This window comes from Labeo rohita, chromosome 9, assembly GCF_022985175.1.
Source record: "Labeo rohita strain BAU-BD-2019 chromosome 9, IGBB_LRoh.1.0, whole genome shotgun sequence".
NCBI lineage: Eukaryota > Metazoa > Chordata > Actinopteri > Cypriniformes > Cyprinidae > Labeo > Labeo rohita.
In genome coordinates, this window is record NC_066877.1 from 13,411,597 (window position 1) to 13,425,271 (window position 13,675).

The 13,675-nt window shown below is 35.7% G+C and overlaps 1 protein-coding gene across 4 annotated transcripts; it reads left to right on the plus strand.

Annotated features, from left to right (window-relative positions):
- The first annotated feature begins 1,681 nt into the window (after positions 1-1,681).
- On the plus strand, positions 1,682-12,663 carry spopla (speckle type BTB/POZ protein like a). 4 transcript variants are annotated; one of them, XM_051118753.1, is made up of 12 exons: positions 1,682-1,832; positions 2,512-2,642; positions 3,247-3,383; positions 5,417-5,538; positions 5,624-5,775; positions 5,941-6,068; positions 8,688-8,865; positions 9,282-9,337; positions 9,435-9,557; positions 10,612-10,754; positions 10,853-10,906; positions 11,383-12,663. In XM_051118753.1, exons 3-12 carry the CDS (start codon positions 3,306-3,308, stop codon positions 11,525-11,527), a joined length of 1,179 nt encoding a protein of 392 aa, XP_050974710.1. In that variant the 5' UTR covers positions 1,682-1,832; positions 2,512-2,642; positions 3,247-3,305; the 3' UTR covers positions 11,528-12,663. The 4 variants fall into 4 exon arrangements, with proteins under 4 accessions (XP_050974710.1, XP_050974711.1, XP_050974712.1 ...); XM_051118754.1 differs by having other exon boundaries at positions 2,512-2,624; XM_051118755.1 differs by having other exon boundaries at positions 2,512-2,551.
- Positions 12,664-13,675: the final 1,012 nt, after the last annotated feature.

The window sequence follows — 13,675 nt, forward strand, 5'->3', positions numbered from 1 at the left end:
TAGATTTTTTGAGTGGACAAAATGAAAATTTTGTCATTAATCACTTACCCCCATGTTGTTCCAAACCTGTAAAAGCTTCATTGATCTTCAAAACACAAATTAAGATATTGTTGATGCATTCTGACAGCTCTCTGACCCTCCCATAGACAGCAATGTAATTAACATTATCAACGTCTAGAAACATAACAAGGACGCAAACAGGGTATGCTGTTCTGTGTCAGACACTACACAGATTTATTATTTTTAAATCAAAGTGTAAATAAACATAGAAAACCGTGTGGCGCAGCTGACACAAAACAGCATAGGCTTTTTGTGTTCAGTGGATACTGTTCAAAATGGCACTAGGGTGATGCGGAGGAGACAAACTGTTTAATAAAGTCGATATTTTTGTTTTCTTTATGTACAAAAAGTATGCTGGTAGCTTTGTAAAATTACAATTGAACCCCTGATGTCACATGGATTATTTTACCAATCTTCTTGCTATGTTTCTATAGGAGGGTCAGAGAATGCTTCACAAATATCTTAATTTGTGTTCCGAAGACGAACGAAGCTTTTAGTTTGGAACTACATGAGCAGTGTTGCCAACTAATTTTTAGGGAAAGTTGCTAAAGGCAGGACAATTTGTTGCTAAAAGTTGCTAAATGTCGTTTTGATGTCACTGTGCGATGACATTATTATGTAATCACAACACAAAACTGCATAGAATAGAGCATACAATTACATTTGATGTATTTTCTTATTAACTATACATTCTGAACAATTATATTTTTAAGCAGTGTGTATTGGTAGTTAGTTAGTATGCTACACTTTAAGAAAAGTCTGTAAAGTAGGGCACAATGTACTGTGTTAATTTGAAGGAATTTTCAGTATTGGTTTTTTCACAGGTTTTTAACCTGAATTTAAAATGACACATTGTATTTTTTGTTCTCAGGTTACAACTTAGAAAATTACCAGTACCTTTTCTATTTTTCTTAAAAAAGTTTACTGACTAACTGACAAACTAATAACAAGGTGTTATCATAAATGAACAATTATTATAGAACAACTGCATCTAGCAAATTTATTCACGTGATATGGGAACTGTTAGACATCTTTGATTTCCAATTTTTGTGTAATTTAGAGGGAAAATGTGTGTCTTTTTATCATGAGTCACAGTTGCTAAAAGTTGCCAAATAGATTTTAAAAATAGCTACATTTGATGCTAGGTGCTTTTTGAAGAAATAGTTGCTAGGGTAGTCTGAAAAGTTGCTAAGTTTAGCTACAAAATTGCTAAGTTGGCAACACTGTACATGAGGGTAAGTGATTAATGACGTAATTTTAATTTTAGGGTGGAGTAACCATTTAAACCGTCGTTGTGCGGAAGTGTTACTTTTCTCAGCGCTTGCTATTTGGAGCCAATCATAATTGACTAATGGTAAGTTGGTGTGTATACTGCAATTTTAGCGTTATTTTAACAAACTGGATATACGCTTTTATCATATTTAGTTCTATGGGAAAATGTATATTATCCTTGCACACACCGTAACATCTCTGCACTCCGCTGCACTCTTTAACCGACATATAGCTGTGTTGTTGGGCCGAGAAGCGCCCCCGGTTGGCGGAACCACGTACAGCCACAGGAAAGGTTTGAGCGCGGCCACGTCTGCTCACACTCCTGTGCTTTCGCTTCCTTCATTGGCAGGATAAGCAGCACACTGCAAGCTACTGTGATGGGCTGCTTTTGAAAAGACACAAATACACTTGAGTCTTAAATAGTGCCGATTAAACTTAGCAGATCCACAAGGACCGCCCGAACCTTGAATTTAACAGTATTGACAGAATGACGAGAAAAGGTTTGTGCTTTAACTGATCTACTTTTGTCAGTGTTGTGGATATAGTTTAGCTTGCTAACCACATAGCCAACTAGCCGACAAGAATCTGACTAGCTCAAACAAAAGACTTGATTCCTTTTGTCCCTAAAAGACTAGATTGTTTCATTGATATACTGGGCTTTCAGTTAATGATGTATAGCCAGTGTAGAATTAAACAACAGAAGCTGACCACACAATTCTTTTCATAAGATTTTGTGTTTGCATTATGGCTAACCAGTTTCTTTGCCATATTGACCAAGCCCAGAAAACAGTCTGATTTAAACAAATGCACATAACTGAACAACAATAAAAAATAAATATGTCATGTGTGTAGTAAACATTTTAATTTCAGTGGCCTGAGTTAAATTGGTTGTCAACTCAAATTAGGAGCGTTCAATCCGGATTTGAACTCTCTGAACTTAAGTTGTGTTGTAAAAATCGTAATGATGTTTATCATAATGACAGTCTAGAGTTCAGTCAATGTTATTCAGAAGTCATATAGCTGTGACTGTCCAGTATATGTTATTACATATACGTTTTTATTTACAAATGTGCTTTCAGTTACTGATAATGTCATGAAGCACTAGGGACTGATAAATGCCTATGAGAGGATTGAAATGGCAAAGTTTATCATGTGATAGATGTGTATTTATATTTACAGGTTGGGATGAGGAGCCCTTGGATCATGCTGTAATGTCACAGTAAAACACAAACTTGTTTCTTCAGTGTTTACCTGATACATGTGTACAATGGTATCTAGAAATGAAATTCAAGGTATTTACTAAAGTTTAGGTGAGTTGGAGGATGGTGTTCAGTTTATCATTTTAACTCGAATTTTGTTATGTAAAGTTGTTTTTTCTTTTTTAATTGTTTGAATATAGTCAGGAGGATTTGTTTGTCGGTTTACCAAAATACAACTAATGTGCCCTTGACTATACCTTGTCAACAAGGGCAAGTTCAGACCTGCCTATCAGGCCTGTGCCAACAAGCCATTTAGTCACTACATTGGACTTAACCGATTCTGATGTTTTTTGGCATCATCAAGCACAGTTATATTTAGCGTGCTAGTTTCTCGTAAGCATTTTCATGGCTTTCAAACACATTTTTGCAGTGATGGTCTGTCACACTACAGACTGGATTGTGATATTGCACGCTTCCGGTGTCATAGGTTTCATAAAGCTTATATTCTTTCATTTCCTTCCTCCACTTTGACACCCATGAGCGTTTTGATAGATTCTGTGCCCTGAGTTGGGGTTAGCAATGATTCTCATTTGACCACAAAATGGCTTGCTGATGGCAAAGTCAAAGATTTGATATTTTCAGGTTAGGAGTAGAGGCAGAAATTGCTGCCGTTTATTTTCCTTAAATGATGCCTTTGCTCTGTGTTTCCATAAAGGTTAAGTGGTGAAAGCTTTGGGACCGTCAGCGCTTCTTGTAGGGGGGAGTGAGCTGGCCATGTCAGGGGTCCCAACCCCTCCTCCTCCAGGGGAGATGTCCAGTGGGCCTGTGGCAGAAAGCTGGTGCTATACCCAGGTGAGATAGATGCACCACTTAAGCAATCATGTATAGCATATCTGGGCTGCGTGATTGTTTATATCGTTGCAAAATGTAAACTCCAGTATTTCACAGCTCTATACAGGTGTATAAAGTTGTATATGGGCCGTTTTAAAGAATTTGTGCAAACTGCTGTATCCAGTATTCAAATGTTAGATGTTTACTAAGAACTGTCTATTATCTAATATCAGTAAGCTATATATATATATATTTTTTGGGAGTTCATCCATACCATTTAGTTTTTATGTGTGTACATCTGTTCAGAACTGTGCTAGCTAACCATTTGCTGATTAGCATCTTTAAGCTAGGTTCAAAAGTATTAAAAAAGTAAAAATTGTCACTACCAAAACATTTGGTGGTGCTTCTGTAGTGATATCTTTGTTTTTTTTTGGTGCTATCCCATAAAATTGTCACGACCAAAACATGTCATCATTATTTCGTCAGTGACCAAAGGGAACACATAACCCTTTATTTGGGGAAAATTAACAACATTTTAGTATAGTTATGCTGTTTATTTAAATTTATTTAAATTTTTGTGTTTGTGTGTGTGTGTTTTAGTGTCTTAGTAGTGCTTTAGTATGCGAGTTAAAATTCTTTAATGTGATGTTGTCACTACCAAAACACTACTGTCACTACTGAAACATGGGATGTTTTGTCAAAAATAAAATATACAAAATTATATCCACTAAGATGTTATGATATTTTTTGGTTCAGTGTATGTTCAGACTAGTGAATCCTTAACTTTGAAATCAATATGATCAACTTTTTGCCTTGTACCAAGAAAAATTGGGTTCAAAATACAACAGATCTCATAAATTACACTTGAAAGATTGTTAAAAATGTAATTATTGATTTACCTCTAAAATGTTTTAATTAAATGGCAAAAAAAGTCTATTTACAATGTAGATGTAAGAAAATCTTAATAGGTCAATAAAACCCTTCTTTTTTTTTTTTTTTTTTTTTAAACCCTTCTGATTTAAATTATTATTACTGTGTTTCGGTAGTGACAAATTTGGGGAGAGGACAAATATTCCAAAACTTTCTGAAAATACAATGTGAGAATTAACTGCACAATTACTAGACATGTGTACCTTGGATATTTATACGATTTGCATGCATAGAAAGTTTTTTTTTTTTTTTTTTTTTTTAAATACTTTTTTTTTTTTTTTTTTTCCCCTTCCCCAAGATGTTTCCAACTCTGACTTTGGACAACTCTGTAGAATGGCCCATATATGTTATCTTTTTATATAATGTTGTTTATATAAGTATGTCCAACTTAAAGCATACAGCATATTCACGTACGGGGATATGTAATAAATAGCAAATCTCACCTGCTTGTTTTTTTTTTTGTATTGTTGAAAAATGTAAACAATGTTATCACCCAGCACTAATCTGCTAAATACAACTATAAGGAAGATACTACATCTTCCTTAGTGAAGTGAAGTAATTGTAGTGAAGATACTACAATTTTAAAAACATTATGATTTTCTGTAAAACTGCTTTAAAATAATTGTAATAAGACCTATACAAATAAATATGACTTGACTTGAAATTTGACCGTTTTTTTCAGCCTTAATATGGGTCTCTAAAATGACAAGTATAGCAAATGCATATGTTTTGATCTCTTACTCGTTACGGCGCTGTGCACAGTTTGATCTAATGGAGGGTAATCAGTGCATTAAAGTAGATAGGGTGACACTTTATTGTGCAAGTGATAATGAAACTCAAGCAGTCATCATAATGTGGTCATGCTGGTTTATCAGATACGGTAAAATGATACTGAGACAAATTTCCGGCGGGGAAGACTTAACCTCAGGCAAATGCAAAGTTGAATAGGAGCTATTTAGTTGCTTAAAAATTAATGTGATGTTAGTAAAAGTCACAATTGAAGTTAAAAGCTGCCTGTTCATGTGTTCTTGTAGCATTTGACATGTTGTCTAGGAATGACTGCAAATTGCTATGTTTGTTGACAGATCAGTTTTCACTGATGGTAATCTTTGATGATCTTGTAGGTCAAAGTAGTGAAATTTTCCTACATGTGGACCATAAACAACTTCAGCTTCTGTCGAGAAGAGATGGGGGAAGTATTGAAGAGCTCAACCTTCTCCTCAGGGCCTAACGATAAGATGAAATGGTGAGGAGCCTATACATGTGTTTGTGTGTTATAACGTTGTCATGCCCATAGGTCATAAGACGTCTTTGTCTCTCTGCATCTTTAGGTGCCTGCGGGTCAATCCGAAGGGACTCGATGATGAAAGTAAAGATTATCTATCGCTATATTTGCTACTAGTTAGTTGTCCAAAAAGTGAAGTCAGAGCCAAGTTCAAGTTTTCTTTACTGAACGCTAAACGGGAGGAGACAAAAGCTATGGGTGAGGACTTTGTCTTAACTTGAATTAGAAAAACAAATTATTGGAGTGATGTTGTTTTAAGTCCTGCATAGATTTGCAATGTCAAGTGACTTGAACTGAAGTTGTCATCGGCTGATTGCTTTTGGTTTGTAACTAACTTACCGCTTACTTCTCTACCCAATGCAGAAAGCCAAAGAGCCTATCGGTTCGTCCAAGGCAAAGACTGGGGCTTCAAAAAATTTATTAGGAGAGATTTTCTGCTTGATGAAGCAAATGGGCTGCTACCAGATGATAAACTCACGTTATTTTGTGAGGCAAGTATGCGTTTACTTAAAGTGTTCAGAACCTCAAATTCAAACCTTCCATGCATGAATGAATGTATTGGTATATGCTATTGTACCGATTAATCATTTTAAAGTGCATTATTTGTCCTAAAGCATTTTTAGATGTTATGCAATAATAGTTTGTTTTCTGCGAGGTTAAAAATGTGTGTATTTTAAGTGTTTTAATATGAGGTCAACAAAGATTCAAATTCATTCAAAGTACATGTCTAAATTTACTTTACACTTTCTTTCTGAACTAGATTTTTACAAATTTCTCTGTCATCTCAGACATTCTTGTTTTTGACCCATTTGCAGAAATATATTTTGGGATTTGCTTGATCCAGAGTTACTTTTGTCTTTTAGTTACACGTGGCGTGGTCATTGGGGTGATTTATTATTGATTTCTTTCATAGAACATGGAAATGTGGAACCTGCAAAATGTGTTTTTCTCTCCTGAAGTAGATCACGGATTGAATTTCCTGCACGTAGCACGCTCTGATCCGTTTGTATGAATATGCTAGTAGCCGTTTGACAGCTCGCCCTTCTCTTCAGAACGTAGCGGGATAGAGACGTCACCTAGAGCGGCAAATGAAATGGGTTGTCAAATGAATTTACTGTAACACAATTATGAGTCTTGCTTGAAAAATAGCCGACATGCCTGTTGAGATCCGCTGCAGGGTTTAATATTTGCAGGGAAATTGGCAATATCACAAGGCAAAGTTGAAAGTAAATGCAAATTGCAGATAATATGTTTTCGTTCATTAATTGGACAGTTTTTGTAGATGATTATTGCCAGAAAAACTATTAAACAACTGCAGGATGCTTTCATCAGCTGAGTTTCTGATAGCTGCAGTTGTTTTTCATTTTTGCATGAAAGCTTTCTTTCCTCTTTCATTCACCTCCATTTTGCTCAACACTCTTGAATATTTTAGTAGCGAGCCAGATTGCTACTCTAAATGAGTTTGTCAACATTGTATACAGAGAATGTATAAATAGGAGCACTTAGTCAATTAGTACTTACTTAATAAGACCTGCATTTTCACTGCCCAATCTGCATTGCCGTTGCAGTCGCATAATTAAAGAAATAGTTTGCTTTAAAACAATTGTTTTAAGCAGTCTAGCATTTGAAGTCATATTTTGTCATGGATTACATCATTGCTTTGATTTGGTTGCAGTCAAATTTGCCATAACACACTTTTACGCAGTTCAAATAAGTAAATGAATCCTGCAAATAGGGACTATGTCATAATAGGGGAAAAAACAGCATTGTGATATTTTGTTTTCCTGCGAAATGAAAAAAAAAAATAGAATTTTCTCCGAATGGCTTCACCAGATTTGAGAAAAAAAACTTTGGGTTTTTTTTTTTTTTTTTTTTTTTTTTTTTCAAGAACCAGATCAAACCTTTTTCAGTAACCATTTCAGAAATCTTTTCATTTGAATTTTCTTAGGCCATAAATAATATAAATTTATCATAATTAATAAGAATTAATTTTGTTGTCATTATTATGAAAAATTAAACATTGTCATAAAGCTACAATACAATTAAAATGATTTTTAAAAATTTAAATTTTAAAAATTTTAATTTAATTAAAAAAAAATTTGACAAAAAAATGTAAATCCTAAAATTTACATCTTAATTCATTTATTTTCAAACAGTAAACTATCAAGCTTTTTTTGCACTGCCTTTTTTAAACTGAAGCTTGGCATCATGTGTTGATTTTCAGACGTGCAGACCATGATCTCAGTGTTTCTGAACGGCTCGATTCACAGTAAATGAACCAAGTCGTTCTCAGGAGCTGAAAACACTTTATCATTAACTGCACGTGTGTAAATGCTACGCTTCATTCTGACACTGGTAAAGCGTATATTCATTTAATTAAGGGCAAATCCAGCGTTATGAATGTGACGTGACATATAAATGCTTAAAGAATGTGTGTGTTACCAATATACAGAAGCATCTGTTTTTGTTTTAATAAACCCTTGATACAATCTGAGCATCAGAAAAATATCAGTCTATGTACAAGTTTTCTATGTTAAAAAAGAAGTAATCATGCATTATGGATGTGACAAAAAAGGACACAGTTTTTGAGAGACTACATACTTTGTAGGATTTCTGCTAACTAAAATCCAAAAACCAAACGCAATAATACCAGACAAATAGAGAAGTGATGGCTCTGCACAGAACATATAATTGTTACTTTATTTTAATTTTGATGTCTATTTATGAGGAATATGAACAGTTAGGAATGTGACAAGCCTGAAAACAGCACTTACCAGACTATGGAAAATCATGCACTCAAAATTAAAAAAATGTTTTAAAAATTTTAAGAGAGACCTCACATGGGTATTTGAACCACCAAATGTTGACATCTGTGCTATCAGTATAGTAAAACCCCCCCCTTTTTTTTTTCATGGTAAGGTTGACATTTGCATGGAATTACCCTTAAATCAAACTAACCCATATTGCGATATTGATTTGCAACCCTAACTGCAACATAACATGCATAAAATATGCATTAAAAATCATGCTATAATAAATAACATAACTGTAAATCACATTGCATTACCAGACCAAGTGGTTTAATTGGACTTGTAATGTGTGTTAATTAGGTAAGTGTTGTCCAGGACTCTGTGAACATCTCGGGACAGTCCAACATGAACATGTTAAAGGTTCCGGAGTGCCAGCTGTCCGATGACCTGGGTAACTTGTGGGAATGCTCACGCTTCACGGACTGCTCTCTATATGTGGGAGGGCAGGAGTTCAAAGCCCACAAATCCATCCTGGCAGGTGAGTCTAATCTAGACCTCCAGCCCTGCTGACGACATCAGCTCCATGTCCTCCTCTCATCCCAGCGACGCTAGCTCAGCACCCACCCTTCTGAGGGGATGTGTTTGTGTGTGGGGAGACAGTTTGTGTGACCTTGGCGGTAGTGTTTTTCTCTTTTGCTTTCTGAGGTCGTAATTCTTCACTGTGACAGATCTAGATTCATCACTGAAAATCCACAGTGTGATCCACCATTAATGTCCTCAAAGGACGACTGGGTTCATGAATGCAATTTTTGCTTTTGTTTGTTTTTGCCTGTGTAGACTGACTCACAGGTCAGGAATAATCTAATGAAAACTGGACACTTGTGTCTTATTTATTTATTTTTTTTTTGAGATGCTCATATAATGTGACTGACAGATTTATTGCTTTCTTGACAGCGAGATCACCGGTCTTTAATGCCATGTTTGAACATGAAATGGAGGAGAGTAAAAAGGTATGGATTTGATATTCTTTTAATATTGTGATTTTGGTTTAGATACATTTGCCGTTATGGAGTATACGAGTTCACAAGCTGCTTTGTTTTCGTGCAGAACCGAGTGGACATCAGTGATGTTGAACCAGAGGTTTTCAAAGAAATGATGGGCTTCATATACACAGGAAAAGCACCAAATTTAGAAAAAATGGCTGATAGTTTATTAGCTGCAGCTGATAAAGTAAGTCTAAAAGTTTTATTAAATCTTGAAATAATGTTTTAATGCATTGACTTTAATTTTAGGCATCTGTTGATGTGTTTTTTAAGAGAAAAAGAGGAATGTAAAAGAATAAGAAATGTTTGCCACCTGGGGATACACTACCATTTAAAGGTTTGAGGAATAATAAAAAATGATTGCTTTTATTCAGCAAGGATAAATTAAATTGATCAAAAGTGATACAATACATTTTATAATGTTATAAAAGATTTGTTTCAAATAAATGCCAAACTTTTTATTCAACGAAGAATCCTAAAAAAAAAAAATCACATTTTTCTGTATATATATTAAGCAACACAACTGTTTTCAACACTGAAAAAAGAAGAAATAATGAATAAAGAAGAAATGTTTCTCGTGCACCAAATTAATTAGTATGATTTCTAAAGGATCATGTAACAATAAAGACTGGAGTAATGATGCTTTGCCATAACAGGAGTAAAACACCATTACAATTTTCTGAAAAAAGAAAATTGGAATAATATTTGGCAATATTACTGATTTTACTGAATTTATTAATCAAACAAACACAGCCCTGGTGAGCCTAAGGTTATTTTTTTAAATACGTTTAAAAAAAAATCTTAACTGACCCCAAACTTTTGAAGGTAGTGTGTATACATTTGAATATATAAAATATTAATATATATATATATATATATATATAACCAAAAAGTAGAACTGTTTTATTTATTTTTTTATTTTTTCCACCCTCTCTTCTGTGGAAAGAAATGTTGTACTGGTCTTTTTTTTTTTTTTTTTTTTTAATGGTTCACTAAAGAAGAATTTAGAATAGATGTCACTGTTTCTTTTATTAATACTTTAATGGTGCTTTTTTTGAAGCTTAAAGCTTCAAAATTGACCAGTAAGTAATTGCAAATGTATTGTGGTTTTTGGAGTTTGGAACGACATGAGGGTGAATAAATGCTGACAGAATTGTCATTTTGGGGTGAGCTAATGCTTTAAATGGCATCCCAAACCTTTGAGTGTTGTTCTGTGTCAGTCATGTGTGTCTTTCTCTCAGTACGCTCTGGAGCGCTTAAAGGTCATGTGTGAGGAAGCCCTTTGCAACAGCCTCTCGGTGGAGAACGTGGCAGACACCCTCATCCTGGCCGACTTGCACAGCGCCGAGCAGCTCAAAGCACAGGCCATAGATTTTATCAACAGGCAAGCTCCGCCAAAGAAACTCTGCTTGATAAATTCCTGCTGCCATGGCTGTTTACCAGGCTGAGAATGAGAGTGTTTTTCTTCTATCTTATCCATAGGTGCAGTGTCCTCCGACAGCTGGGCTGTAAAGATGGGAAAAACTGGAATAGCAAGTATGTAATTAGCTGATATGTGTGACACAAGATTAATACCAAGCTCTTATCTGCTCTCTTAGATGCATTAGAATTCATTGTTTTAGGTTCTGGGCAGGCCGAGCTGCTTGGCTGGTACCCACAGCCCGCATATCTCCTGATACCAGTTATTAATAGACTCTGACTGTCTGAACCGTCAAGGAAGAGAACATTTCTGCATTATAAACATATCACAAAGTCAGTATTATAGATCCCTGGCGCCCCGCTGATTGTGCTCTTCAGATCGGCAATAACTACTGCATTAGCGCATGCTTTTTTGGAGGGAAATGGTCTTTTGTATAAATAGACAGTGGCTTGTGTCTCCCATATGCACATTTGAATTGAGTCTCCCTTACCTTATTTTTTTAGTCCATTAGACTGGATTAATTCACACTGCTGTTATCGATTTTTAATGTGTCTTGTGTTAATACTGAAACGTCTTCACCCTCTCCTGACAGTCACGGCGCGGACATAATGGAGACCGCGGGCTGGAAGTCAATGATCCTGTCTCATCCTCACTTAGTGGCGGAGGCTTTCCGTGCGCTCGCCGCAACGCAGTGCCCCCACTTCGGTCTGCCGAGGAAGCGCCTAAAACAGTCGTGACGACGTTCTTGCTGCTCTCTTAGGCCTGTCCTGGGGCAAAAGCCAGAAAACTGCTGAGTTTCGACTCTATCCCATTGTCATCCGACCCGACAGCGCGTGACTTGGACAGGCTGGCTTCTAAACGAAAGCTGTTCACACCCTTCCCGAGCGACGGGTTCGGCATCTGAGCTTTATTTTGCGAATCTTTCTGTCACTTCAAACAGCCTTAAACTATCTGCCATGACTCTTGTGTGGAGTATTTGAATTCTCTCAGTTCTACTCTGTGCCTGCCTTGTCCCATGAGACCAGGCCTCTTCCCTGTTGCACTAGTTCCCAAAGTCTCGCTGTTTATATGGCGCTTCCTTGGAACGCGCCAGGCGTTCGATCCACGGGAAATAGTATATATTCCTAATGTTTAGTTGTGCGACTAGACATGAATTAAATGTTAACACAATGAGTGCAAGGTCATTTCTTTACACTTTTTGAAAAGATAGCTATGCCCCATATTGATGGCACGATTTCTATGTAAAGACACAGTTTAACCACGGGGGGAGGAGAGAATACAGTCCTATTCCATGTTGTGGGAAAATATGCATTTCAGATATTTGTATTGTTGTGTGTAACGAGGAATTCTTGTTTGTGTCCTGCCCTTTGACCTGTGAAAACGTGTCATCCAGTCACAATTTTACAAGCAACTACATTTTTAGACTCAGTATGGTGTTGCTTCCCTTGAATTGGTCTGCCATATACAGACAAGTAGTTGGAAGTTGTCTGGCCCATAATTACATTCGTGTAACCTGATTGAACTAGTCAAGACAATCCATCTTGGAACACACTGTCCTCTGTGATCAGGAGATATTTGGATGCTGAGCATCAGAGTGTGGCATTTCTGTCTATGTCATATGGATGGATTGATGAATGTGTGATTGGGAGGTACGGATGGATTGATTGTCGTCGATCTGTCAGTTTTGTTGTTTTGAGCTGTGGTGTTACAGTCAAACTCACGGTGATTTGGAGGACTCTACATTGTGTCATGCTATACTGACTTGTTCTGTTAAAGGACATGTTTTGTGAAGATTCTGGAATTTGTTCCATCTTTTAAAAAATATTGTCTGCGAGAATGCCTGCATTAACTCATTAAAAAAAGTTTTTCAGCATTCAGTGGTGTTTTACGTATGGTTTATATAATATACTATTCTTGTTCTATTTTATCTGTTTTCTTTTTATTGTATCTTTCAAAAAAAAAAACTTGGCTAACTGAGACTTGTCATAACACTTACATATAATTGCTCTTTTGTTGATTTTGATTGCTTTCATAGTCTTCATTTGTAAGTCGCTTTGGATAAGTGTCTGCTAAATGACTACATGCAAATGTATATACTTCCATTCAAAAGTTTAATTAAAAGTTTAAATATAATATAATATAATATAAATTATATTATAAATTATATTCACAGTAAAATTGCTTTAACAAAAGTTTTCTTTTTTAATATATTTTGAAATGTTAATATTTCCTTCAGTAACAAAGCTGAATTTTTAGCTGTTATTACATTATTTCTGTATCATATGATCCTTTAGAACTCATTCTAATTTGCTGATTTGCTGCTCAAGAAACATTTCTTATCTATGTTGAAAACTGTTTTTACCAGGATTATTTCTTTTTTGGCATATGTATCCATGTAGTTTTTCCTGCAAGAGCGCAGCCATTTGTAAATTTTATGGGTCTCACTTCCTGTCTCATCTGCGTCCAGCTATTTTCAGCTGTACAAAACAGCTTGTTTTGCTGCTTGATATTACAAATTGGTGTCTGGTGTGCCATATTATTTTAATGTATTATCATAATTAAGAACACACTGGTTTTGCAAAGTTTTACAGTTTACTGCACGTTGTTATTCTCGTCATTTCACTATAGCGCGTAATGAATCGGAAGTCTTGCCCATAGGCTTACTTCCGCATTGAAGAATAAGGATAACAGGGTTGCCAGGTTCTCACAACAAAACCCACCCAATTGCTACTCAAAACTAGCCCAATCACATTTCAGAGGGGGTCCCTCAGTAAAAATTGCATTCAGGGGGGTAAAATACATGGTTTTTTGTCAGAATTCCCCTTGTAAAATTTGTATTACAGTGGCTAAATATTACGTTATTTGGGTCGCTTCAAAACCGCAGA